A 25,301-nucleotide genomic window follows, 5' to 3' on the forward strand; every position below is an offset into this window, starting at 1 on the left:
CCAGTAAACCTGCACTGTAACTGACCTCTAGCTGGTGTTCATTTGATTACCACTCTGTGAGAAAAGAGCATGGGAAATCTAAAAAAAAAAATGATTTCTCACAGTCAGGCTGCAGTTACCCAATATATTTGAAACATTGTCTTTTTTAAATGCAAATATTGTAATAAGAAAGTGAAAATTCAGATTAAGAGGTAGAAATTTATGGTCATTATAGAGAAATCTTTTTATTTTCAAGGTTGTTATACTGAATGTAAAATAGCATTAGGTTAATGAGAAATTGGCTGGGACCAATCACATAGGACATTATACTGTGTTGGCACATTAAAAAGAGGCTCACTATAAAGAGTTTCTAACCATATGGATAGAAACCATATAACATCTTTTTCATGTAACTTCATCTCCCTTAACTTTTGAGCAGCAAATCTGTATATTCTGATCCTATTTCTTCCCAGAATTTTTTAAAAAGTTTGGATTTCAACAACTGGGTTTTGATTAAATCAATCATTTTTATTTATTTATTATAAACTTGCTTTATAGGATATCTTAATTAAAATGTAGGAGTTGAAAAAATTATTGCCCACTCATTATAATTGTATGTAGGAGTTTAAAATGGTAAAAAAAAAAAAAAAAATTGAATAAGAAATATTAAATTGGCAGGATTAAATTTCCATTTAAACTTGTACATATTTCAGCTCCATTAAATTCAAATGAATGAGGTCTAACCAGAATAGTAAAATCACATAGTATATAAGATGGAATTTCTAGTAGTGCATCATGTTAAAATTGAATAAGTTGTTCCCCTCCTCCCTCTCATACTTAATAGCAAAACAAATATTCATTCTGTTTTTTTTATGTCTGTCTGTTTGTAAATTGATGTTATAAGTCACACCTTACAGTTAAATCAAATTTCTTTTAAGAATTTGGCTAGTGATTCTGCTGCAGAGCAAGAAGATGGTCAGCAGACTTCACCATTACAAGATTTTTCATCTGGTATCAGTTGGAATAAATTTGCACAGCCACAGCTTCAATTTCAGCAGCAGTTAGAACTAATGAATACACTTTTCCAGTCAGTACTTCAGGAGCAGCAAGTATTATCCAGTCGACTTCTTTCTTGTTCACTTGTTTCACCTTCTGTTTGTGAGTAACTCATCTATATACCTTTGTATGTTTTTTGAAATATCAGATAATATTTTTAATTTAGCTGGACTAATAATGTATTAGCATGTTCTGAAAACTGAATCTTGCACTAAAACTTCAAAATATCTGGTAACTTGAAATTAGTAAACAGTCCCAGTGAGTAGGATATGGGTTTTATTATGCTTTATAGCTTGGATAATTCAGTTTACCTTTAACTGGCTCATAATTTACTCCCTACAAGGGCGCCTCCATAGCCAGGTGGGAAGGAGCAGCAGTGCGTAGCACACGCTTCTTGATTAGACCAAGGTTCAAGCCCGTCACCACCAAATACGGAGGATGCGGAAAGGTCAAGGGAATGACCACCGCATATTCCTGGAGCAATATGGCCTTAGTTGCTAATGCTCCTAAAAACCAAATAGCAAACAAACAACAAACAACTCAGTGCAAGTGGACTTGCACAAAAGCAAGGTATGTTAGGCACTCCAGCCAAAAAGCCTCCTGGATGCTTTGCCTCAATGATGAAACATACAGTGCCATCCCAAAAAATCAGCAAAGCAATCAGCAGAATCAATGGCAGATACCATGATACCACTTTGCCAATTATAACATAAAAGGGGCACAGTATTACAGAACCACAGAAAATTGCAAATGCACTTGAGAAAACCTTTGCCCAGGTCTTAGCACTAATCATATCTACCAGTTTTCCACAATCATAAAACAGTAACAGAAAAGCATAAATTAAATTTCTCCTCAAAAGCAGATGAAAAATATAACCAACCATTCACAATGCATGAGCACTGTCAAGCACTATCGGCATCTAGAAACAGCACTGTGGGAGCAGACAACATCCATTACATGATGTTCAAACAACTGAGTGCAATATCATTACAGTCACTCCTGATCCTGTACAATAAAATCTATCCATAAAATTCCTTTCTGGAGCAATGGCACCACACTATCATTCTAGCTTTCCTGGAAGCTAGAATGACCCTGCCAATCCAGGCAATTGCAGACCTATTCATTAACCAGCTGTCTGTTAAATTATTTTGGAAAATGATTAACTATTGACTTACATGGTATCTAAAAAATTATGACATCATCTGCATAACCCAGAATGGAGCGAGGAAAAACAGATCAGTGCTAGACATCTTGGTAAAGTTAGAAAATTACATTAGAAATACTTTCCTTCAATTGGAACAACAGGTTGCAGACTGTGTTGAGATTAGTAAAGCCTATGATAACACTTATTGTGCCCTCATGGGTAGTATCTCACTTGGTAAGATCACCATCCTCCCCACACTGAGTGGAAAAGACCTGAGTTTGAATCCCACTGATGATGGGAGGAATTTTTATGGGTCTTTTTCATAACATGGTTGAGTTAGTCAGTCTCAGGCAAGGGTAGATGGTTATTTCTCCTGGAAACTTGAGTTTTTCATCCAGCAAACAAAAAAAATCAACCTAGGAGTACATGCAATTTACTCCTAGGTTGATTTTTATGACAATATATATGGAGCAACTTGGCCTTAGTCGCCAATGCTCCAAATCCAAACAAGAATAACAACCACTTAGAGTTATGCGAGCCTTTGTGAATTGCATTGCCATGGATTGCATGGCCACCTACATGTTTTGATACAAACCTTCATGTAAAAGCAGGCATTTGAAGTGTGCATTAAAAGTGCAATGTCCAAAGTATTTTTGCAGGAAGAGACAGTATTTAGATCAGTATCCCTACCTTGTTCGTCATTGCAGTGCACTAGTAGAGTAGCTTCCAAACACAGTGGACATCACGCTGTTTGTTGATGATCTCGGCATTTCCTGTCACTACTAAAATATAAGAACTATAGAGAGCATCTTCAAGGCACCATCAACAAAGTACTGGGGTGAAAATCAGTGTTTTCAACTTTCTGCACAAAAAACAAATATTCATTTCTTTTGGCAACATAGACTTCATCTCAACCCAGATTTAATATTAGATGGGTACCCCAATACTTGTTCAAACCTGCATTCATTTCCTAGGTGTCATTTTTGACCATAAGATAAATTTCCAATAAATTGAGAACCAGTTGCTTAAAAGAGCTAAATATCCTGAGTTCTCGCAGGAACCATGTGATTGCTGATCATTTAGTGCTACTTTGTTTATACAGAGTTCTGATTAGGTCCAAACTCACTGTGGAATACCAAGCTGTGACTCTGCTGAGCCCAGCATTGTACAGCACTATACATATCACATTAGGAGCCTTTCATACTTCTCTAATTTATAGTTTATATGCTGAAGTGCACTAACTGGCACATCACTCTCCATTAGGAGATAACAGCTGATGTGATATATATGGTTTATTCACTATCTGAAAACCCTAACCAACCAATATTATTTTTGCTACAGTGGAAAATTTTGTACCACAACCACCTGTCTGTCATTTGCTCAGCTTGTGTGCAACTCAAGGAACTTTTATCAAACTGGAATATCACATTACAAAGAATTGCAACCCCTCCAAAGCTTCCCTCATCACTTTGTAGCACATTTCCACCAAAAAATGACCTTCAGCTTCAAGACTGGATAGAATTAATACCCAATGAGAACATCTTACAGTTGCATGCCACCATAAAAGCTGAATATTCCAGTTATGTTCCAGTATACACAGATAGGTAAAAAAGTGACACCATAGTGGGAATAGCTACAGTTTTACCAAATATCACATTAGCACAACTAAATGAATGCAGTATATACACTGCAGAACTTTCAGAAATATAAATGGTCAGAGAATACATAGTCTTCTAATAGACTGAAAAGTATGATATTTACTGACTGCCTGAGCAAGCATTGAAGAACTCCTTGGATGCTCCTCATCCAGCCCTTTGTGATATCCTACATTTACTAACTATCCTCACAGAACAAGGTAGAGATATATACAACACTTTTGCTGAATACTGCCTGGGAGTCCTACACATAGGAATCCCAGGCAGTGTATTGGGAGATAATGCCACTAAATCAATTACACACCCAACTTGCCAGTAGACAAAAAAAATACCTTACCAAGACTATGCTCAAATAACTAGGTGCAATTTCTCACACCATGGCAACTAATTTGGGAAGATCAAAGAAATAGCAAACCAAAGCATATTAAACCAGTTTTACAACCAAGATCGTCTTGCTTCAAAAAAAAACAGGCAAGAGGGTTATAATTACACAACTAGGAATTAGGCACATAAATACTGCTCATGTCTATCTGCTAAGAGGCCGCGAACCTCCTCAGTTACACTAAGGAGGTTCATGGCATCAAGCACATCTGTGTAGACTCCTGGATATTCATAAGAACCACAGATGGTCCTACCTCCACCTGAGCATCAGTAATAACACTCATGATGTCAATCTTAGGTGACATTTCAAACAACATGAACTGTCACCTAAGTATGTACCATATTAGCATTAGTAGAGGCCTACGATGCAAGAAAGCAAGCTTATGCAGCATCAACCAGAAAAAAAAAAACCCCTCCCATTTCATCCCTCCATTCGTTCCAAATGCCTGCCCAACTCAGCCTTAAATTTATTTAGGCTATTAGCTTCCACAACAAAAGATGGAAACCTCTTCACTAATCAACTACCCACTGGCTAAAGGCAAATTTCCACACATCTATTCTACAACTCTTTCCTCAATTTGAAACTGTGTCCCCTCAGGTTCTTAGTCTGAGCAAGAGGAGGATTCCCATCAGCATTCAGCTTGCTAAACCCATTCAAGGCCTTATACACATCAATCAGATCACCTCAGAGGTGCCTACTCTCCAGGCGCTGCAATTTGCAGAACTTAAGCCTTTCTTGGTAAGAGCACCGATTTGTTCCCCTCACCAATCTTATTGGCCTTCCTTGTACTCATTCTAGCAACTCTATATCCTTCCTAAAATGAGGCTTCCAGACCTGTACACAGTACTCTGATGACCATTGCCCTGTATAATGGGATTATCGCCTCCCTGTCCCTGCTAGCAAAATTCCTATATATCATTGACAAAACTCCATGACCTGTCCTGGCAGGCCATCTGCACTGCTCAGTGAACTTCATATTTGGCTGCAAATTACCTTCATATTTGGTCTTTTTCACTTTCCACTTCCCTAAGTGTAGTACCACCCAGTTGGTACGTTTCTCTTCAGTTATTGCTACCCATATGCAGTACTTTGCATTTGTCAATATTAAACTCCAGTTGCCACTTCTCAGCCCATTTTCCCAACTTATTTAGATCCAGTTGGAGTAATATACTGTCGTTAACAACCCTGCCAACCTTTGTATCATCTGCAAACTTGGACATTAAACCTGATATACCTTCATCAATATCATTGATAAATATACAAAACAACAATGGGCCCAACACCAAAACCTGGGGAACTCCACTAATAACATTTGTCCACGAAGAGGAGTGTCCATTGATTACCACTCTCTGTTGTTTCCCACTCGACCATCCCTTTATCCATTGTAGCAGCTTACCCTTGATGCCATACCTCTCCAATTTGTGTAGCAGTCTTCCATGTGCAACAGTATCAAAAGCTTTCCTGAAATCCAACTATATGATATCAAAATTTTTTTTGGCATTCAGTTCCTTTGTAACCACATCATAATAAGCAATCAAATTGGTCAGACAAGACCTCCCTTTGACAAACCCATGCTGTGTCTTAACTATTACTGCAGTCTTGTCTAGATGATCCTGCAATGCTTCTTTAACCAGTGATTCCATTATTTTCCCCGGAACACAAGTTAAACTAACATGTCTGTAGTTACTTGTGTCACCTTTTTGAACCTCCTTTGTGAATTGGTGATACATTTGCACACCTCCAGTCCATGGGGACCTCCCCTGAGTTCAAGAAAGCTCTCATAATTATTGCCAAGGGTTTGCTTACTTTCTTTGCTGCCTCCTTTAATATAACTGGATAGATCCCATCCACCCCAGGTGCCTTCCTTATGTTTAACTTCAACAATTTCTCCTCCACTTTGCTGTCAGTTTTTACAAAATCACTTAGCTCCCTGTTAACGTTTTATATACTTCTGGCACTCACCTCATTGAATAACTCCTGATGTGTGAATGTAGATGCAAAATACTCATTCAGTTTATCAGCTACCTGGGCATGATCATCAATAGTAAACCCATCTATGTTAAGTGGTCCAATCTGATTCATCCCTTTCCTTCTAGAGTTTACATAAGTAAATAACTCCTTGCTGTTTTTCTTTGCATCCTTTGCCAAAGATTTCTCATAATCTACCTTCGCCTGCCTAACCTTCTTTGTGACTTGATTACAGACTAGTTTATACCTGCCATAGGCTTCTGTATCGCCTGATACTTTATATGCATCCCATACATTCTTTTTCTCTGCCACTAGCCTGATTAATTCATCTGACATCCATTTAGGCCTAAACCTTGAACAGTATTTCTTAGTTGGAATGAAAAGCCTAGTAGCTTCCAAAATAAAGTCCCGGAAGGCTTCCCGTTTAGAATTCACTGTTGGTAACATCATCAGTTGATCACACTGTAGAGAATTTAAAAACTGTCTGAGACCTCTGTAGTCACCTTTACGAAAGCAAAAGCCCTTCCCTTTAGCCTTGATGGTAGTTACATCTTTAAATAATTTCCACATCAATACATTGCGATCACTGGGCGACAGTGATTGCAATGTTTTTTTTTTTTTTTTGGCTGATGCTGCATAAGCTTGCTTTCTTGCATTAAATGCCTATGCTAATGCTAGTGGTTCCTTTATCTACAGATTCTTAATGCATGAAGAAATAACTACTGATAATCAGATCAAGAGTATTACTCCCTCTGGTTACCTTTCGAACATGTTGCTGTAGAAAACAGTCATCCAATAAATCCACAAAAGTCTTGCTAGTGTGCGAGTGACCAACCCACAAGTTCCAGTCAATATCTGGAAAGTTAAAATCTCCCATTATAAGACATTCTGATTTACTGGCCCACTCTATTTCTCTGCACAATTGCTCATTATACTCATCACATTCATTAGGCCTATAACACACACCTACTCTCATTTTTACTTTCTGCTTATTTCACACCAAACAGACTCAACACTACATTGTCCACCAACATTAGTTGGATGCACTTCCTTAGATTTTATGCGTTTCTTAACTAACAATTCGATAATTGTAGATTTCTTAAAATACCATTTATAATTGACTTAATATGATAGCATAGCTTAATTTACTATGGTACTCACCTTTTTTAATAATCTGAAATTAATGTTTGAACAGGGTGGATGATAATTTTAATTTAAATTGGGAGTAAGTTGGGGTTTTTTAAAAAACAGAAGTTAAAATATGTGCAAGGAAGTAGAAGTACACGTCTTCGTCCTTGGTTGTCAATATTAAAGTTGAAAATAAATGGTTAACACTTTCTTAACTAACAGCATAACCCCTCCTCCCTTCCTATCCTGTCTATCCTTCCTATACACATTGTACTCCTCAAATTCCAACTCTGCACTGCCTATATCTGTGTGACACCTCATCTCTGATATCCCAACAATACCTTTGATGTCTTGACTAGCACTTCAAGCTTATCAAATTTATTAACTATACTCCTAGCATTAGGAGTATAGTTAATAAATTTGTTAATAAAGTTTTACCCAAGGATTTTAGTGATGTTTTTCTTAGAGAATATGGGAGTCATAGTGAAACAAGTAAATACATGGGCTGTGTTAGGATGGCTAGGAGCAGTAACAGGTGCATGTATACTTGCATGTATCACTATGACTCCCATATTCTCTAAGAAAAACATCACTAAAATCCTTGGGTAAAACTTGTCATTGTATCTTCCACCATACACATGGTGCACTATAGCCACAGTTACTGAGACACCTTAAAGAATTCTGAAAAACAAAGAAGCATTCTTGATAGGCTTCTGTTGAAATTGCTAATAGTTCCAATATCATGTTCTGAATAATTTCTTTGGTTGTTTGCAAGTATGTGACCTTTCAAGGGAGTTTAAGTTTGGAGGGGGAAAATCGCTGGGAGCTAAATCTGGTGAAGTATGTAGATAGTAGACCACAGTAATGGAATGCTTTATAAGAAATTCTAGAATGGGAAGTGCCAAATGTGCAAGGATGTTGCCATGATGCAAGTGCCAATTTCCTGAAGCTCACATTTCTGGCCACTTTCTCCAAATAGCAATTGTGCAATCACTGTAGAACTGTTTTGTAGTGTTCCGGGTTGACCTTTTAACCACGTGAGGCAAATTCATAATGAACAGTGCGCCATGATTAAAAAAAAATACAAGTGCAATCTTCACATTTGGTTAATGTCTTTTTTTTTGAGTCTGAGAGAAGACTCTTCCATCGGGAGGACTGGGCCTTTGTTGCCTGGTCATAGCCATACACTCATGATTTTGTCATAACTAATGATGGAAGAAACAAAGTATAGGTCAGGAGGAGTGAATCGATGGCATGCACGTAAATGTGTGACAACTCAGTGCTCTTTGTGCTCATCAGTAAGGATGCAGTGCACAAACTTGGCTGAAATATATTGTTTTCCCAAATCTTGTGTTAAATTGATTGACATGTCCCATAAGAAATACCAGTGTCACCAACTTTGCTGTTTGAAGTTAGAGAGTAGTCAGAATGAGTATTATCTTCAATGGAATAATATCCCTTTATAAACTTTTTGAACTGCTGAAAAGTCTTCAAACAATACACTGCATCCTCAAAATCTGTTTTTAACATTGTCATTTTTTGTCGCACTTTCCCTTAATTTGAAACAAAGTTTGATATAAATTCACTGTTCAGTAAAATCAGCAACAAAGCACAAAATACCTTATATTCAGTGTACATTAATTCAGACTGATTGCAGATCAAGGGGTGATTCATGCATTACTGTGTCTAGCTGGGTCATTGAACCAGTTGTGGCAGGTAGAAACTGTCTGAAATGGAACAATATGGTCCCTGAACTGTTTGATCCTATCTCATACATACATTTTCATGCTATGTACCTTGATGCATTTGGATGTGCCTATTCTGTATTATTAAGAACTCTGAGCTCTCCAGTGCCCAAAGAAAGGTGGCCTAGTCAAGTTGAAGGACCTGAAAGATAGCCTAAAAGGATTCTGTTGAGGACTTGAAACATTAGCCTGTAAAATTTTAGTAAACTAAAGAGTACTAGAGGACCAAGGCTTTTTATACCTTCAAGTATGTTTTAATAAACTAAAATTTCTTCCCAACACATGAGTTATGTTGGGAACATCATATGTATTTTTAAGCATTTTATAATGTCCTTTAGTAATTGTATTCCTTTAATTTGATATTAACAATTTATAGAAATTTATGCTCACCAATAAATAATTTTTTTTAGTACCAACTCGAACATCTCATTCAACTCTTCCTGATATGCTACAACAACATACGCAGCATCTTCAACAGCAGCAGCAACTTTTACTTAGCCTCATCCAGTGTTACCATATGCTGTACTTACAACAATTGGAAATCCAGCATTTGCAAAGATGCTTTCAGCAAGTAGGTTCTAACTGTATTTGAAAATAATGTACGTTTTTATTTGTAAGTTAAGGCTGTTCATAAAATATTGTTCAAACTCAATTTTTATATGTCACCTAAGATACATAGTTCTTTTATGTAAAATTTGCAAAGAGCCTGTGGTGGTCAGCCTGTCATATATTATAATCAAGATTATGTAAATTTCTTAAAGAAGAGGTCTTTGAACGTATGAGGCACATTCAATAAATTATCTACCTAAGGTACTTCCCGTAGTTATATTTCAATGATTCATGATTTTTCATGTTCCTACATATCTCAACTTGAATCATTAATTTTGGTCCCACTATGTTTTTAGGTTGTGCTGCTGTAACAGAAAGAAGGAAGACACCTGTATCAAATTATGGACTTTGCTGAAATTGGAGCATTGTTCAGTCATCAGATTTCTTGCCAAAGAAGGAAATGGGCCAAAGGCCATTCATCAAAGGATGGTGGCTATCTATGACAACAGTACACATCTAGAGTACCAGGTGAAATTCTGGTCAAAACAATTCAAGTGGAGTAGAGTCCATCAAAGATGATATGCATCCAGGAAGACCTGTGACAGTGACCACTCCATAAATGTGCCAAGCTCTGGAAACCCTTGTGCTAAATGACAGATGTTTAAAGGTGTCCCAGATCTCTAGGGAAAGTGACAGATCTGAGGGAAAATTATAACCATCCTCCGTGAACATTTGAGGATGTCTAAGGTCAGTGCAAAGTGGGTCCCCAAATTTCTGACCACTGTGTAGAAGCAATTCAGAGTACAGTGTTGTGAGGAGAATTCAGAGCTTTATAGAATGGATCTTGAAACTTACACCTGTTATGGGTGATAAAACATGTGTTCTTCACTGAGATCCCAAGACCAAGCAAGAATCAATGCAATGGAAGCACAAGGGTTCTCCCCCACCAAAAAAAAAAAAAAAAAATTTTCGGACACAACCTTCAGCTTGCAAGATAATGGCCACCATTTTTTGGAATTCTGAGGGAATTTTGTATATTCACTACTTAGCATTAGCATCAGTAGAGGCATATGATGCAAGAAAGCAAGCTTATGCAGCATCAGCCAAAAAAATTCTCTCCCATTTCACCCCTTCATTCGTTCCAAATGCCTGTCCAGCTCATCCTTAAATTTATTTAGACTATTAGCTTTCACAACAAAAGATGGAAGCCTGTTCCACCAATCAATTACCTGCTGGTTAAAGGCAAATTTCCGCACATTTATTCTACAACTATCATTCCTCAATTTGAAACTGTGGCCCCCCTCAGGTTCTTAGTCTGAGCAAGAGGAAGAATCCCATCAGCATTCAGCATGCTCAACCCATTCAAGGCCTTATACACCTCAATCAGATCACTTCGCAGGTGCCTACTTTCCAGATGCTGCAATTTGCAGAACTTAAGCCTTTCTTGGTAAGAGCACCCCTTTGTTCCCCTGAAGAATATCCTGTTGCCCTTCTTTGTACTTGTTCTAGCAACTCCACATCCTTCCGAAAATTAGGCCTCCAGACCTGTACACAGTACTCTAGGTGCAGCTTGACCATTGCCTTGCATAACAGGATAATCACCTCCCTGTCCCTGCCAGCAAAATTCCTATATATCATTCACAAGACACCATGACCTGCGTCTGCACTGCTCAGCAACTTCATATTTGACTGCACAATTACCCCCAGGTCTTTTTCACTCTCCACTTCCCTGAGTGTAATACCACAGAGTTGGTACGTTTCTCTTCAGTTATTGCTACCCATATGCGGTACTTTGCATTTGTCAATGTTAAACTTCGGTTGCCACTTCTCAGCCCATTTCCCCAACTTATCTAGATCCAGTTGGAGTAGCATACTGTCTTTACTGTCGTTAACAACCTTGCCAATCTTTGTATCATCTACAAACTTAGACATTAAACGTGGTATACCTTCATCAATATCAGTGATAAATATACAAAACAACAATAGGTCCAACACTGAACCCTGGAGAACTCCACTAGCAACATTTGTCCACAAAGAGCAGTGTCCATTGATTACCACTCTCTGTCGTCTCCCACTCACCCATCCCTTTATCCATTGTAGCAACTTACTCTTAATGCCATACCTCTCCAATTTGTACAGCAGTCTTCCATGTGCATCAGTATCAAAAGCCTTTCTAAGATCCAAATATATGATATCAAAATTATTCTTTGCATCCATTTCCTTTGTGACCACATCATAGTATCCAATCAAATTGGTCAGACAAGACTTTCCCTTAACAAAACCACGCTGTGTCCGAGCTATAACTGAAGTCTTGTCTAGATGATCCTGCAGTGCTTCTTTAACCAGTGCCTCCATTAATTTCCATAGAACAGAAGTTAATCTAACAGGTCTATAATTACTTATGTCGCCCTTTGATCCTCCTTTGTGAATTGGAGTTACATTTGCACATCTCCAGTCCATGAGTACCTCCCGAGTCCAAGGAAGCTCTCATAATTATGGCTAAGGGTTTGCTTACTTCTTTTGCTGCCTCCTTTGGCCCCGGGTGCCAAGTGTTTCCGTAGCCAAGCGAATCTCGTGCGATTAAAGAGCGTTTTTTGGTAAGCGACTAGGGTCTCCTTTATTTTCTCCCTTACTTATTAAACTTTTTCATTGAGTAACTTCACTTTCTTAAAAGCACTAAGAATTGAGCCCAGAAGAAGGAAAGTACCTTTTTCTTTAATTTAGTACTCCTACTAACTGTACCAACCTCTACACTTAGCCACAAAGCTGCACTGCTCCTGCCTCCCCCGTGGTGGGGCCGGTAACCTGGGTGGTAATGGTAAACCCCCAGGGCCAAAAGGAGCTACCATGGATACAAATAGTTATCCACCTTTAGAGCCATTGAGCTCAAGACAATAAATTTCTGACATTGACCATGACCCTGGTCAACCAAAATGGCTTCTAAGGGAAGCAGAGTGTCAAAATGATATACTGAATTTCCTGATGGTACATTCTTTATCTGCCCAACCTGTAGGCAAGTTATCACCATTTTTGATACAAAAGTGTTTAGAATCTATTGCAGGGTCACCAAAAATGAAGTGACTACAATCCAGAGACCTCCTGATTGAAACAGCCACCTCAAAACATTCTGAGCGGCTGTTAAACACAACATCATTTGAGTGGCTGACAGTATCAGAACCCCACGGAACCTTAAATTCATAAAGAGGTGTGATCAGTGAATGGGACCTAATTACAGTCTCCAAAGAAGAACTACTCCAAAAACTTTGTGCAGGCAGATATGAAGTTCTCTGAGCAGTGCAGATGGGCTGCAAGAGTATCTCATGGTGTCTTATCAATGATATACAGGAATTTTTCTAGCAGGGATAGGGAGGTGATTATTCCCTTGTATAAGGCAATGGTCAGGCCGCACCTTGAGTACTGTATACAGGTTTGGAGGCCTCGTTTCAAGAAGGATGTAGAGCTGCTGGAACGAGTACAGAGAAGGGCAACAAGGTTAGTGAACGAAACGAAGGGTTGCTCTTACGAAGAAAGGCTTAAGTTTTGCAAATTACAGTGTCTGGGGACTAGGTACCAGCAAGGTGATCTGATAGAGGTGTACAAAGCCTTGAATGGTTTGAGCATGCTCAATGCTGATGGGATACTGCCTCTTGCTCAGAATAACCTGAGAGGGCATAAATTCAAATTGAGGAAAGACAGATGTAGGATAGATGTGCGGAAATTTGCCTTTAGCCAGTGGGTAGTTGGTTGGTGGAACAGACTTCCATCCCTTGTTGTGGAAGTTGATAGCCTAAATAAATTTAAGGCTCAGCTGGACAGGTATTTCGAACGAACAGAGGGGTGAAGTGAAAGGGTGTTTTTTTTTTTTTTTTTGGCTGATGCTGCATAAGCTTGCTTTCTTGCATCATATGCCTCTACTAAGGCTAATGCTAACTTAGTAGTCAAAAGGTAACAAGTGTAAAAAGAATCATGAGTGCAAAAATGATGGAAATCTAACTCCAACTAGAACCATCATTTTAACTAAGTTCTCCAGGCTTGCCATCCTCAATGAAAGCTAGCTATTTGAATTGTCATATTAGACCATATATTCCAAATCCCGTTCATTGCTTCAAATGCCAGAAATATGGTCATTCGCAGCAGGCATGTAGAGGTGACACCATCTGTCCCATCTGTGGATCTAAAGAGCTTACTCAAGCTGATTGCTCAGCTGCAACCCCTGCGTATCCAAACTGCAAGTGAAGTCACCCTGCCTTTTCCAAAGCTTGCGAATTATGGATTACAGGGAAAGAAATTCAAAAATATAAAATAGAAAATAAAGTCACGTTTCCTGAGGCACGTAGGCAAGTTATGTTGAGCATGCCTAGCAGTCGATCGTACGCTGTTTGTGTTAGAAACTATGTATCTACTGGAGCACAAACAGATGTATCAATTCTGCTTAATATCAATTGGCTTAAATTTACTCTTTCCAATTCAAAAAAAGAAAATCCTCAAAACACTAGCAAAGCTACAAATACGCCAATCAGTATCCCTAGTGATACTCCATCAGTCCCATATGATACAGAGCAAACGAAATCTGACACAGGTTCAAAACAAATGGAAACTCCCACTAACAGTATGGAAGTAGATGAGCGTTTTAGATCACTGGTTCCCAAAGTGGGCGATACCGCCCCCTAGGGGGCAGCGAAACAATCAAGGGGGGTGATAGTAGCCTCGGGTGCATTTGGGGGGCATTAAATAAAAATAAGAGGGCGGTGAAAGCATAAAGAAGGAAGAGAAGATAAGAAAATTTAGAAAAACTATTTATACATGTTTCACCTGTTGTGTAACATAGTGTAACATTATTTTCCAGGTAAACACACAAAATGCAAGTTATAACCGATCGGCGGTCAAGTCCGCCGACAGGTCTTAACAAGCAAGTAGAGGTAGGTGAGTGTGTCGGGCATTGTCGGTGAGTCCAGCTTACATCAGCAAGAATATGTGCGTGTAATGACTTGTGAATACGATACTATAAATAGGCGTCGTGTTTGAAATCTAGTTTAGATTGTTTTTGAATTGTTTGACAAGCAGTTAACAATAGTGCGAGTGTAATAGTATTCAATTCAAAAATTTTAATTCATATTCAATAACTTCCATATTTACGGATTACAGGTCACATACAAAGCAAATTGTATTATTGTTGTTTCGATAAAACAGCAATTTACATGCGAGTATTTTTATACATTTTCTTATATATCTACTGTACGTTTCTATGGCTTCTAGTGTTTACTAATAATAAAATATTTTTATTGCATTATTAATGAAATTAGAGGTGTGAAATCATAAAAAAACTGTTAACCATTAATATTTATTTCTGTCTATTGAATCATCCGTGTTAATTTGTAAATAAGGCATGTGTTAATAAGGAACAATTATATAAATAACAGAAAATTGAATAAAAACTATTAACCAATTCTTAATTGCATATTAATGTATTTTTTTTAATTAATTATTTCTTGATAAATTTAGTTGGATATTTGACAATTTAATATCAAATAAATATATCTAATGCTGAGCAAAGAACAAAACCCCGTTTATTAGTTTCATTAGTATTTTAGTTTGTCTTTTGCCGACTTACACAAAAAACAGTGATGTCATGGACACTTTCTAATCAGTATAGCACAACTATTGCAAAGAATTTTGGTTCCGACTAGGAAAATATTAATTATATAATTTTTTTCTACAGATAATATTATGGCCGAATCTAAGAAAAAATGTAGACAATATAGTATTGAATATTTGAACTATGGCTTTATTCAGTCGCCTACAAACAATATATTACCAATGTGTTTGATTTGCGAAAGAGTTTTATCAAATGAAGCTATGAAACCTTCAAGACTACAAGAACATTTGACAAAAGTTCATGCTGATAAAAAAGATAAGGATTTATTTTATTTTCAAGCACTTAAAGAAAAATGTTTGAAACAACCGACATTGGTAAAACTCTTTTCAACAGCATCCAAACAAGATGACGATGGGTTGCATGCTTCTTACAACATTTCGTTACTGATTGCTAAAATGGGAAAACCACATACTATTGGTGAAGAACTAATTGTACCAGCTGTAAGTTAGGTAATACACACTATGCTGCACATGCCAGCATCTGATGTTATCAATAAAATTTCTTTGAGCAATAATACAATGCAAAGAAGAATTGATGAAATGGCTCAAGATGTTGAAGACTCATTATGTGAGTATTTAAAAACATCCCAGTTCTCTATACAACTTGATGAGTCAACTTTGCCAGGAAATGAAGCCTTACTTTTAGCATACGTGTGATTCACAAAAGAAGAACAAATTTGCGAAGAATTATTATTTGCTAAAAATTTGAAAACTGATACTAAAGGAGAATTGATATTTCATGCATTGGAAGAGTTTTTTAAAGGAAAAGAAATACCCGAGTAATATCTTGTCAGTTGCAACTGATGGTGCTCCAGCGATGATAGGGCGCTATAGGGGGTTTCATGCATATTTAAAAAAGGCGGTGCCAAATGCATTCACTGTACACTGTGTCATCCATCGTCAACATTTAGTTGCCAAAAATCTGAGTGAACACCTACATGGGTCATTAGATTGTCATTAAAGCAATCAACAAAATCAGAATCAATTCATTGCATGACAGATTGTTTAGACAACTTTGTATTAAAAACGATGAAGAATTCAATCACTTGCTGCTTCATACAGAAGTTCGTTGGCTACTAAAAGGTACCTGTTTGAATCGGTTTTATAATCTCTTTAACTCCGTGCTAGAGTTTCTAGAAAACAAAGATGATGCTTTACTAGCCAACTTGATTGGTTCCAAAAATGACATAGCTTATTTGACAGACTTGTTTAACAAATTTAATGAAACAAATCTAAAACTTCAGGGCGATAAGCTGAATTTAATAAAAACAAAAGCTGTTATTTCTGCGTTTGTGGCAAAACTTCTGTACAAACAAAATTTAGGACGAGGGGAATTCAGCCAGTTTCCAAATTTATCAACAGTAGAAAAATATGATGAAGACTTACTTACCTATTGTCAGCACTTGGATGCTCTCCATTCTGACTTCAATCAACGATTTGAAGATATTTTAAAAATGAACATACCCGATTGGGTTCTGAATCCTTTTTCAAGTACAAACAGAGAAGAATCTCCAAAATTACAAGAACTGATAGATGTAACAACAAATGCAGAATTGAAATTTAAATTCAAAGACGGCTACAACAATTCTGGCTGCAAAAGCAGATACCTACAGTTTATCCTGGATTATGGGCTATAATACAAAAGTTTTTAATTGCATTTCCTTCATCATATTTAGTGGAACGTGGGTTTAGTGCGGTCACAAATTTGTTAACAAAAAAAAGAAACTGACCGAAAATAGCGAATCGCGGTGATTTAAGAATACTGCTGACAAAAATAGAGCCGAGGATTAATACATTGATAGCAGCGCACCAGGTTCATCCTTCTCATTAGGATCATTTTTAATGTTATTTGTAATTTTTATTTTCATATTATCCTTCGTTATCTTAATTTTCTGTGGGTAATGCGAATGTTACTATGGTTGATTTTAATAAATAATTTTATAATTTCAAGCTTCAAGGTGTCTTATTTACAACATCTTCATTTACTATGTTTTAAGACATAGGTAGATATATAGATACATAAAAAATGCAAATTTTTTACTATATCTTTCTGTTTGTTTGCTTAAAGAAGGCAGATTTCCAGGGGGGTGCTGAATAATTTTTTTTCTGAAAAGGGGGCAGTAGGACAAATAAGTTTGGGAACCTATGGTTTAGATAATAGGGAGCCATTTTGGAACTTCATGCAAATGACACCACGGATTCTGTACGCCCCTATTTTTAATATTACTATTAATATTAGTAATGGCCACATGGTGAAAGAAAGCCTATGGCTTATGCTACACCAGCCAAAAAAAAAAAAAAAAAAAACCGAATAAAACAATGATAAAAAAATAATAAATAAATAATAATAATTAATAAAAGAAAAGGAAATTAAACCTATCATCCTATGCGCTTCCCTGACCCGAAGGTACTATCCAGATGACCTTTGAATTTCCCCAAAATGTCAGCCTCTACCACCCTGTAGGCAACTTATTCCAGTAATTTATAACTCACTGGCTAAAATAAAACTTCCTGCAGTCCAATCTAAACATTTCCCCCTAACTTGAATTTATGTCCCTTAGTTATACCATCATTTATAATCTTGAAATTTTCATCCTCATTCATTTTACCGATGCCTCTCAGAGCTTTAATCACCTCAATCAAATCTCCTCTAAGGTGTCTAGTTTCCAAACTCTGCAACCCACATATTCGAAGTCTTTCTTCATAAGGACGCCCTTTTGCCGATCTCACCAGGCGAGTTACCCGTCTTTGCACCCTTTCAAGAAGCTCGATGTCTTTCTTTGGGTGCGGTCTCCATACTTGAACACAGTATTCCAAGTGTGGTCTGTTTGTTTGTTGTTTGTTTGTTATTTGGTTTTTAGGAGCATTAGCAACTAAGGCCATATTGCTCCAGGATATGCGGTGGTCATTCCCTGACCTTCCCACATCCTCCGTATTTGGTGGTGACGGGCTCGAACCCCAGTCTAATCAAGATGCGTGTGCTACGCACTGCTGCTCCTTCCCACCTGGCTATGGAGGCGCCAAGTGTGGTCTAACAAAAGCCTTATACAGGGTGTTTCAGTTAGAAGTTTCAGAACTTCTAAGAGGGGTAGGGTACATCCTGACAACTCGAAATCATATAGCAATGTGGGGTCGGAAATGCTTTCCTGAAGCGGTGTTGTACACAGAAGCACCATAAAGAAAAGAGACCATAAGTGAGAAATCGTTTTAATAATACATGAAAAGAAGCAAAAGGTACATGGATTAAAGTAAGTGTTCGAAGTTTCTTCCACGGGCTACAATGCACGCCTCACATCTCCGACGCATGGACATCCGAATATTCTGGAATACTCCAGGCGAATTTCTTGAACAAGAACGCCAAGTTAGTAGGATGGATGATTACACGAACGCAGAGTTAGCCGATATGCATTTGGCGTACGGGGCTGCAAATTGTAGTGGGCCAGCCGCACAGCGTTTGTACGCGGAACGATATCCGACGAGGCGTATTCCCAGTCATAATTTCTTTGCAAGACTGCACCAGAGGTTAGCTGAGAGAGGTTCATTTGAAAGAGCTGACAGGGACAGGGTAAGAACAGCACGGACTCCAGCCGTCGAACAGAATGTGCTGCAGCATGTACAGGGGAATCCAAGAACGAGTACACGAAGTCTAGCAAACGCAGTCGGGGTTTCCCATTGCAGCGTCTGGAGGATTCTCCGAGAACAAGACATGCATCCGTTTCACGTGCAGCGTGTCCAGACACAGCAACCGGAGGATTATGCACCTCGTATTGCTTTCGCATAGTGGTACCTTGGAAAATGTGCTACAAATCCCCTTTTTCCTGCTGAAGTGTTGTTTTCCGATGAGGCATCCTTCACAAGGGAAGGAATTTTCAACACGCATAACGACCATATCTGGGCGGTCGAGAACCCGCATAGAATTACGACGTCGTGCAGCACAGATTCGATTTTCGGTCAATGTATGGGCCGGTATTATGGGAGATCACCTCATCAGACCTTACCTGTTACCATGTCGTCTAACCGGACCTATCTACTTGATCTTTCTGCAGCAAGTATTGCCACAACTTTTGAGAGATGAACAGATTTCTGCATCGACGCAACAGACAATGTGGTTCCAACACGATGGAGCCACTGCCCATTATAGCGGAGATGTTCGTAACTACCTGGATGTCACATTTGGTCAACAGTGGATCGGACGTGGTGGTCCCGTGCGTTGGCCTGCTCGGTCACCCGACCTATCATGTCTTGATTTTTATTTCTGGGGTCATATGAAATCGCTAGTTTATGACACCCCTGTTGACAATGCTGAGGAGCTGGTTGCAAGAATCGCAGTAGCTGCCGAAGAAATTCACCTGGAGTATTCCAGAATGTTCGGATGTCCATGCGTCGGAGATGTGAGGCGTGCATTGTAGCCCGTGGAAGAAACTTCGAACACTTACTTTAATCCATGTACCTTTTGCTTCTTTTCATGTATTATTAAAACAATTTCTCACTTACGGTCTCTTTTCTTTATGGTGTTTCTGTGTACAACACCGCTTCAGGAAAGCATTTCCGACCCCACATTGCTATATGATTTCGAGTTGTCAGGATGTACCCTACCCCTCTTAGAAGTTCTGAAACGTTTAACTGAAACACCCTATATAATGGGATTATCACATCCCTATCTCTACTTGCAAAAGTTTGATAGATCATCAATAGGACACCATGGGCCTTCCTTGCAACCTGTTTACAATGCTCAGAGAATTTCATGTCTGACCGTATCGTAACACCCAAGTCCCTTTCCTCCATTACTGGGTTTAGTTGAACTCCACCAAGGGAATAAGTTATTTTGGGATTACTGTTTCCCAGGTGTAATACCTTACACTTTGTTGGATTAAAGCATAGCTGCCATTTTTCTGACCATTCCTGAAGTCAATCTAGGTCTCTCTGAAGAAGCTCAGCTTGACAGTGAGCATTAACTACTCTATCAATTTTAACATCATCTGCAAATTTAGACATCATGCCCTCTATCCCTTCATCGATGTCGTTTATGAAAATTAAAAACAACGGTGGTCCTAATACTGATCCTTGGGGAACCCCACTTCTTACATCAACCCAATCTGAAGAATAGCCATTTATCACAACCCTCTGCCTCCTGCCCTGAAGCCATCCCGATATCCATCTAAGGATTTTCCCAGTGATTCCAACCTGTTCCAGCTTATAAAGCAACCGCTCATGTGGGACTGAGTCAAAAGCTATGCTTAAATCTAAATAAACAATGTCGAAATTATTCCCTAAATCCAGCTCATGAGTGACCCTTTCAAAATAGCGAACCAGATTTGTTAAACATGATTTTCCCTTTACAAAACCATGCTGAGTATCTTTGAGAATTTCAGTTCGATCCAAATGATCCTGAATTCCACCCTTGATCATTGCCTCCATGATTTTCCCTACCACTGAAGTCAGATTGACAGGTCGATAATTTCCCACTTCACTCTTAGAACCACCCTTATGAATGGGAGATACATTGGCACTTTTCCAATCCAACGGAATCTCCCCAGAGTCTAGTGATGCTCACATAATTAGTCTCAATGGCTCAATGCACTCACTTGCCGCCTCCCTTGAGATTATAGGGTATATTCCATCAACTCCAGGAGCCTTACTGGCCTGTAGGCTCGAAAGTTTTTTCATTAAATAATCTTGTGAAATTTCAATATCATTAATTACATATTTTTCAACTTCGCTCCCACAATTTCCCATTGCCACAAAAGGTTTTTAATTTTAAATATCGATGCAAAATAACTGTTGAGTTCATCTGCAACGGCAGCTGGTGTATTTAATACTATCTCCTTTCCCTTACGAAAAGGTCCAATCTGGTTTGTCCTGCTCTTCTTGGAATTTATATATGTGAAGAATTCCTTATCCCCCCCTTCCCCCTCTTTGCTCTGTTTGCTAGTGATTTCTCATAAACTGCCTTTGCCTGTCTAACCTTTTCTGTGGCTCTATTACAGATCATCTTGTAGCTGTTATAGGCTTCAGTACTTTTTATTGCTCTGTAACCCTTCCATGCCACCTTTTTCTGCTCAAGTAATGTGGCAACTTCACTATTCATCCAACTTGGAACCCTCCTCGTGGAGTATTTTTTTAATGGTAAATACGCATTCAAAGCATCTGTGATTAATGTTTTAAAAGGATACCACAGTTAAAATATATTCATTCTCTGCACGATATCTACCCAGTTAATAGAGGCTATGTAGTACCTTAAGGCATCTTAATTTCCTTTTCTGAAATTAAAACCTATTCCTTTGCCTTTTACTGCTGCTACCTCTCTCATCATCATCCACCATAGAACTCCGTGATCACTTCCTGCTACTGGTTCCTCTACTGTCAGCCCTGTTATGTCATCTGATTCATGGGTGATGTCATCTGATTCATGGATGGGTCTAGGATATTCTTTTCTCTGGTACTTTCCTTGACATGTTGATACAAATAACAGTCATCTAGTTGATTTAAAAATTTTGTTCCCCATGTCGAGTTTCCTTCCCAATTAGAGGCAAATTGGGAAGGAAATCAATTAGAGGCAAATTGAAATCACCCATAATAAAGACATTGACGCTTACTTGCCCATTCCATTTGCATGTAGAGGCTTTCGTCATAATCTTCACAATCACCTGGTCTGTAGATTACTCCTACTGGTATTATACCTTTGTTTCCAACTATTTCACACCATACAGATTCTATACTAGCATGTGAAACGTCTTAATCCGGGAAAGCTATCGTTGCACTCAGGCTGCTTCTGATAAGAAGCATTACCCCACCACCCCTTCTATCTACCCTATCCTTCCTAAATACCTTATACAAGCCGTACTGAAACGGATTATCCCCAATTTCTGGGTGGCACCACGTCTTTGTAAGCCCTATTATGTCCACATTACTTGTTTTAACCAGCAGTCCGAATTCACTCATTTTATTGACGACACTTCTAACATTACTATATAAACAATTAAGACTTTAAAAACAATTATTTCCCGAAAAAAGATAAAATAAAGCAAGACAAATGCTCCACTTCTAAAAAACAGTCAGACCAATCCACCACAACTAAACTTAAATGATGTCTAATATCATACAGTTGAACAACTGCAGAGGACTAATAAGTAATTCTGACCACCTAAAAGATTTACTAATTCAATATAATTCGATAGGAGTATGTCTACAGGAAACTTTCTCATCATCTCAAGCTTCACCAAAATTTACAAACTATACAATGTATAGAAAAGACAGGATTTTGGAGTCTCCTGCTTGCGGAGGAGTAGCTGTGCTTATAAAATCAAACATTGTCCAGTCAAACTCAGTTACAAACTAGTCTAGAAGCTGTGGCAGCATGTATTTCAATCAGTATATCAATTACCCTAACTTCTATATATATTTCCCCTTCTCAACCATTTTCAAATACAGAACTTGATAATCTGGTTATGCAACTGCCATCTCTGATCTGCCTTTTTGGTGACTTCAATGGCCACCATCCATTATGGGGGTCACCTGCGATTGACACAAGAGGCAAATTAATCGAAACATTCATGAATAATAACAACCTAACTATACTAAACTCTGGATTTTCCCACTTATAAATAATCACCTATCTACAGGATCTGTCTCTGCAATAGACTTGTCAATCTGTTCACCATCAATTCTTCCAAGCATGACATGGTCAGTGCTAAACTATCCACTAAACTGACCACTTTCCAATCCTTTGCTCATTATAAACACGGGTAACTGCGAATCTCGAGCGCCGATCCATCTGGAAGTTCAAAAAGGCAAACTGGAAGAGCTACTCCACCCAGGTCCAGTTAGACAGGAGTTATATTCAGCAACATCCAACTGAAGACGTAACTAACTACATTCACACATGAGGAGTTATTCAGGAAGGGGAATGTCGTAGGTGAAGTAAATATTGGCAGTGAGCTAGATGATTTTCTAATAACTGAGAGGAAAGTGGAGGAGAAATTGTTGAGGATAAACATAAAAAAGGCACCCGGGGTGGATGGAATCTATCCAGTTATATTAAAGGAGGCAGCAAAGGAAGTAAGCAAACCCCTGGCCATAATTATGAGAGCTTCTTTGGACTCAGGGGAGGTACCCATAGACTGGAGATGTGCAAATGTAACCCCCAATTCACAAAGGAGGATCAAAGGCTGACACAAGTAATTATAGACCTGTTAGTTTAACTTCGGTTCCAGGAAAATTAATGGAGGCACTGGTTAAAGAAACACTGCAGGATCATCTGGACAAGAATTTCGTTATAGCTCAGACACAGCATGGTTTTGTTAAGGGCAGGTCTTGTCTGACCAATTTGATTGGATACTATGATGTAGTCACAAAAGAACTGGATGCAGGGAATAACTTTGATATTATATATTTGGATCGTAGAAAGGCTTTTGATACTGTTGCGCATGGAAGACTGCTGCACAAATTGGAGCAGTGTGGCATTGGAGGCAAATTGCTGCTATGGATAAAGGGGTGGTTGAGTGGCAGAAGACAGAGTGGTAATCAATGGACACTGCTCAACGTGGACTAATGTTATTAGTGGAGTTCCTCAGTGTTCAGTGTTGAGTCCATTGTTGTTTTCTGTATTTATAAATGATATAGTGTTGGGTCCATTGTTGTTTTCTGTATTTATAAATGATATAGATGATGGTATATCAAGCTTAATGTCCAAGTTTGCAGACGATACAAAGGTTGGCAGGGTTGTTAAGGACACTACTGATGCTATGCTGCTGCAACAGGATCTGGAAAGGTTGAGCAGATGGGCTGAGAGGTGGCAAATGAAGTTTAACATTGACATATGTAAAGTACTACATATGGGAAACAGTAACCCCAGATCAACGTATCAACTCTGTGGTACTACGCCGACAGTGGTAGAGAATGAAAAGGACCTGGGGGTAATTGTGCAGGCAGATATGAAGTTCTCTGAGCAGTGCAGACGAGCTGCAAGAGTAGCTCATGGTGTCTTGTCAATGATATACAGGAATTTTTCTAGCAGGCATAGGGATGTGATTATTCCCTTGTATAAGGCATTGGTCAGGCCACACCTTGAGTACTGTATACAGGTCTGGAGGCCTCATTTCAAGAAGGATGTAGAGCTGCTGGAATGAGTACAGAGAAGGGCAACAAGATTAGTGAATGGAACAAAGGGTTGCTCTTACGAAGAAAGGCTTAAGTTTTGCAAATTACAGAGTCTGGAGACTAGGCATCGGCGAGGTGATCTGATAGAGGTGTATAAGGCTTTGAATGGCTTGAGCATGCTCAATGCCGATGGCATTCTTCCTCTTGCTCAGAATAATCACCTGAGAGGGCATAAATTCAAATTGAGGAAGGATGGATTGTCAGATAGATTTGCCTTTAGCCAGCGGGCAGTTGGTTTGTGGAATAGACTTCCATCACTTGTTGTTGAAGTTGATAGCCTATACAAATTTAAGGCTCAGCTGGACAGGTATTTCGAACGAACGGAGGGGTGAAATGGATGGGAGTAGTGGTTGTGCTTTTTTTTTTTTTTTTTTTTTGGCTAATGCTGAATAAGCTTGCTTTCTTGCATCATATGCCTCTACTAATGCTAATTACCAATCAGATATTAAATGCAGCTAAGATAATGATGCCAAGCATGAGAAAAACCGTGCTTGGAAGAAATTACGTAAGTTTCCTACAACCAGTAATCTAATAGAATACAAAAGACTTAAAGCCAAAGCAAGGCAGATTAGAAGAAAAGCCAAACATGACTCCTGGATCTCATTTGCCTCAACTATCACCAAAGACACTGACCCACGACTCATTTGGAGAAGAATTAAAGTGCTAAATGGAAAATTCACTCGACCACCCTCTCCAATACTCTGTTAGAATGGGAAAGATCTATCGGCACCTAAGGAAATTGCCAATGCGCTAGCAGAATTATTCTCTACAATATCTGCTTCTGCTTCCTACTCCATATCCTTTCAGCGCACCAAGGCAGATGCAGAACGCTGCAAAATTAACTTCTCCACACGGCTCTCATTTCCATACAATCAACTGTT

At 38.6% G+C, this 25,301-nt stretch overlaps 1 protein-coding gene across 3 annotated transcripts in view; it reads left to right on the plus strand.

Annotated features, from left to right (window-relative positions):
- LOC150082125 (uncharacterized) overlaps nt 1–25,301 on the plus strand; it is a 645,531-nt gene that overhangs the window by 374,968 nt on the left and 245,262 nt on the right. For all 3 annotated transcript variants that reach the window (XM_090379113.1, XM_090379114.1, XM_090379115.1), the window contains 2 exons: nt 918–1,137; nt 9,468–9,628. In XM_090379113.1, coding sequence (XP_090235239.1) covers nt 918–1,137; nt 9,468–9,628 — 381 coding nt within the window. The remainder of the gene's footprint in view (nt 1–917; nt 1,138–9,467; nt 9,629–25,301) is intronic.

The sequence above is a fragment of the Mastigoproctus giganteus genome, chromosome 8, assembly GCF_048544385.1.
Source record: "Mastigoproctus giganteus isolate SK-2022 chromosome 8, ASM4854438v1, whole genome shotgun sequence".
In the NCBI taxonomy this organism is placed as follows: domain Eukaryota; kingdom Metazoa; phylum Arthropoda; class Arachnida; order Uropygi; family Thelyphonidae; genus Mastigoproctus; species Mastigoproctus giganteus.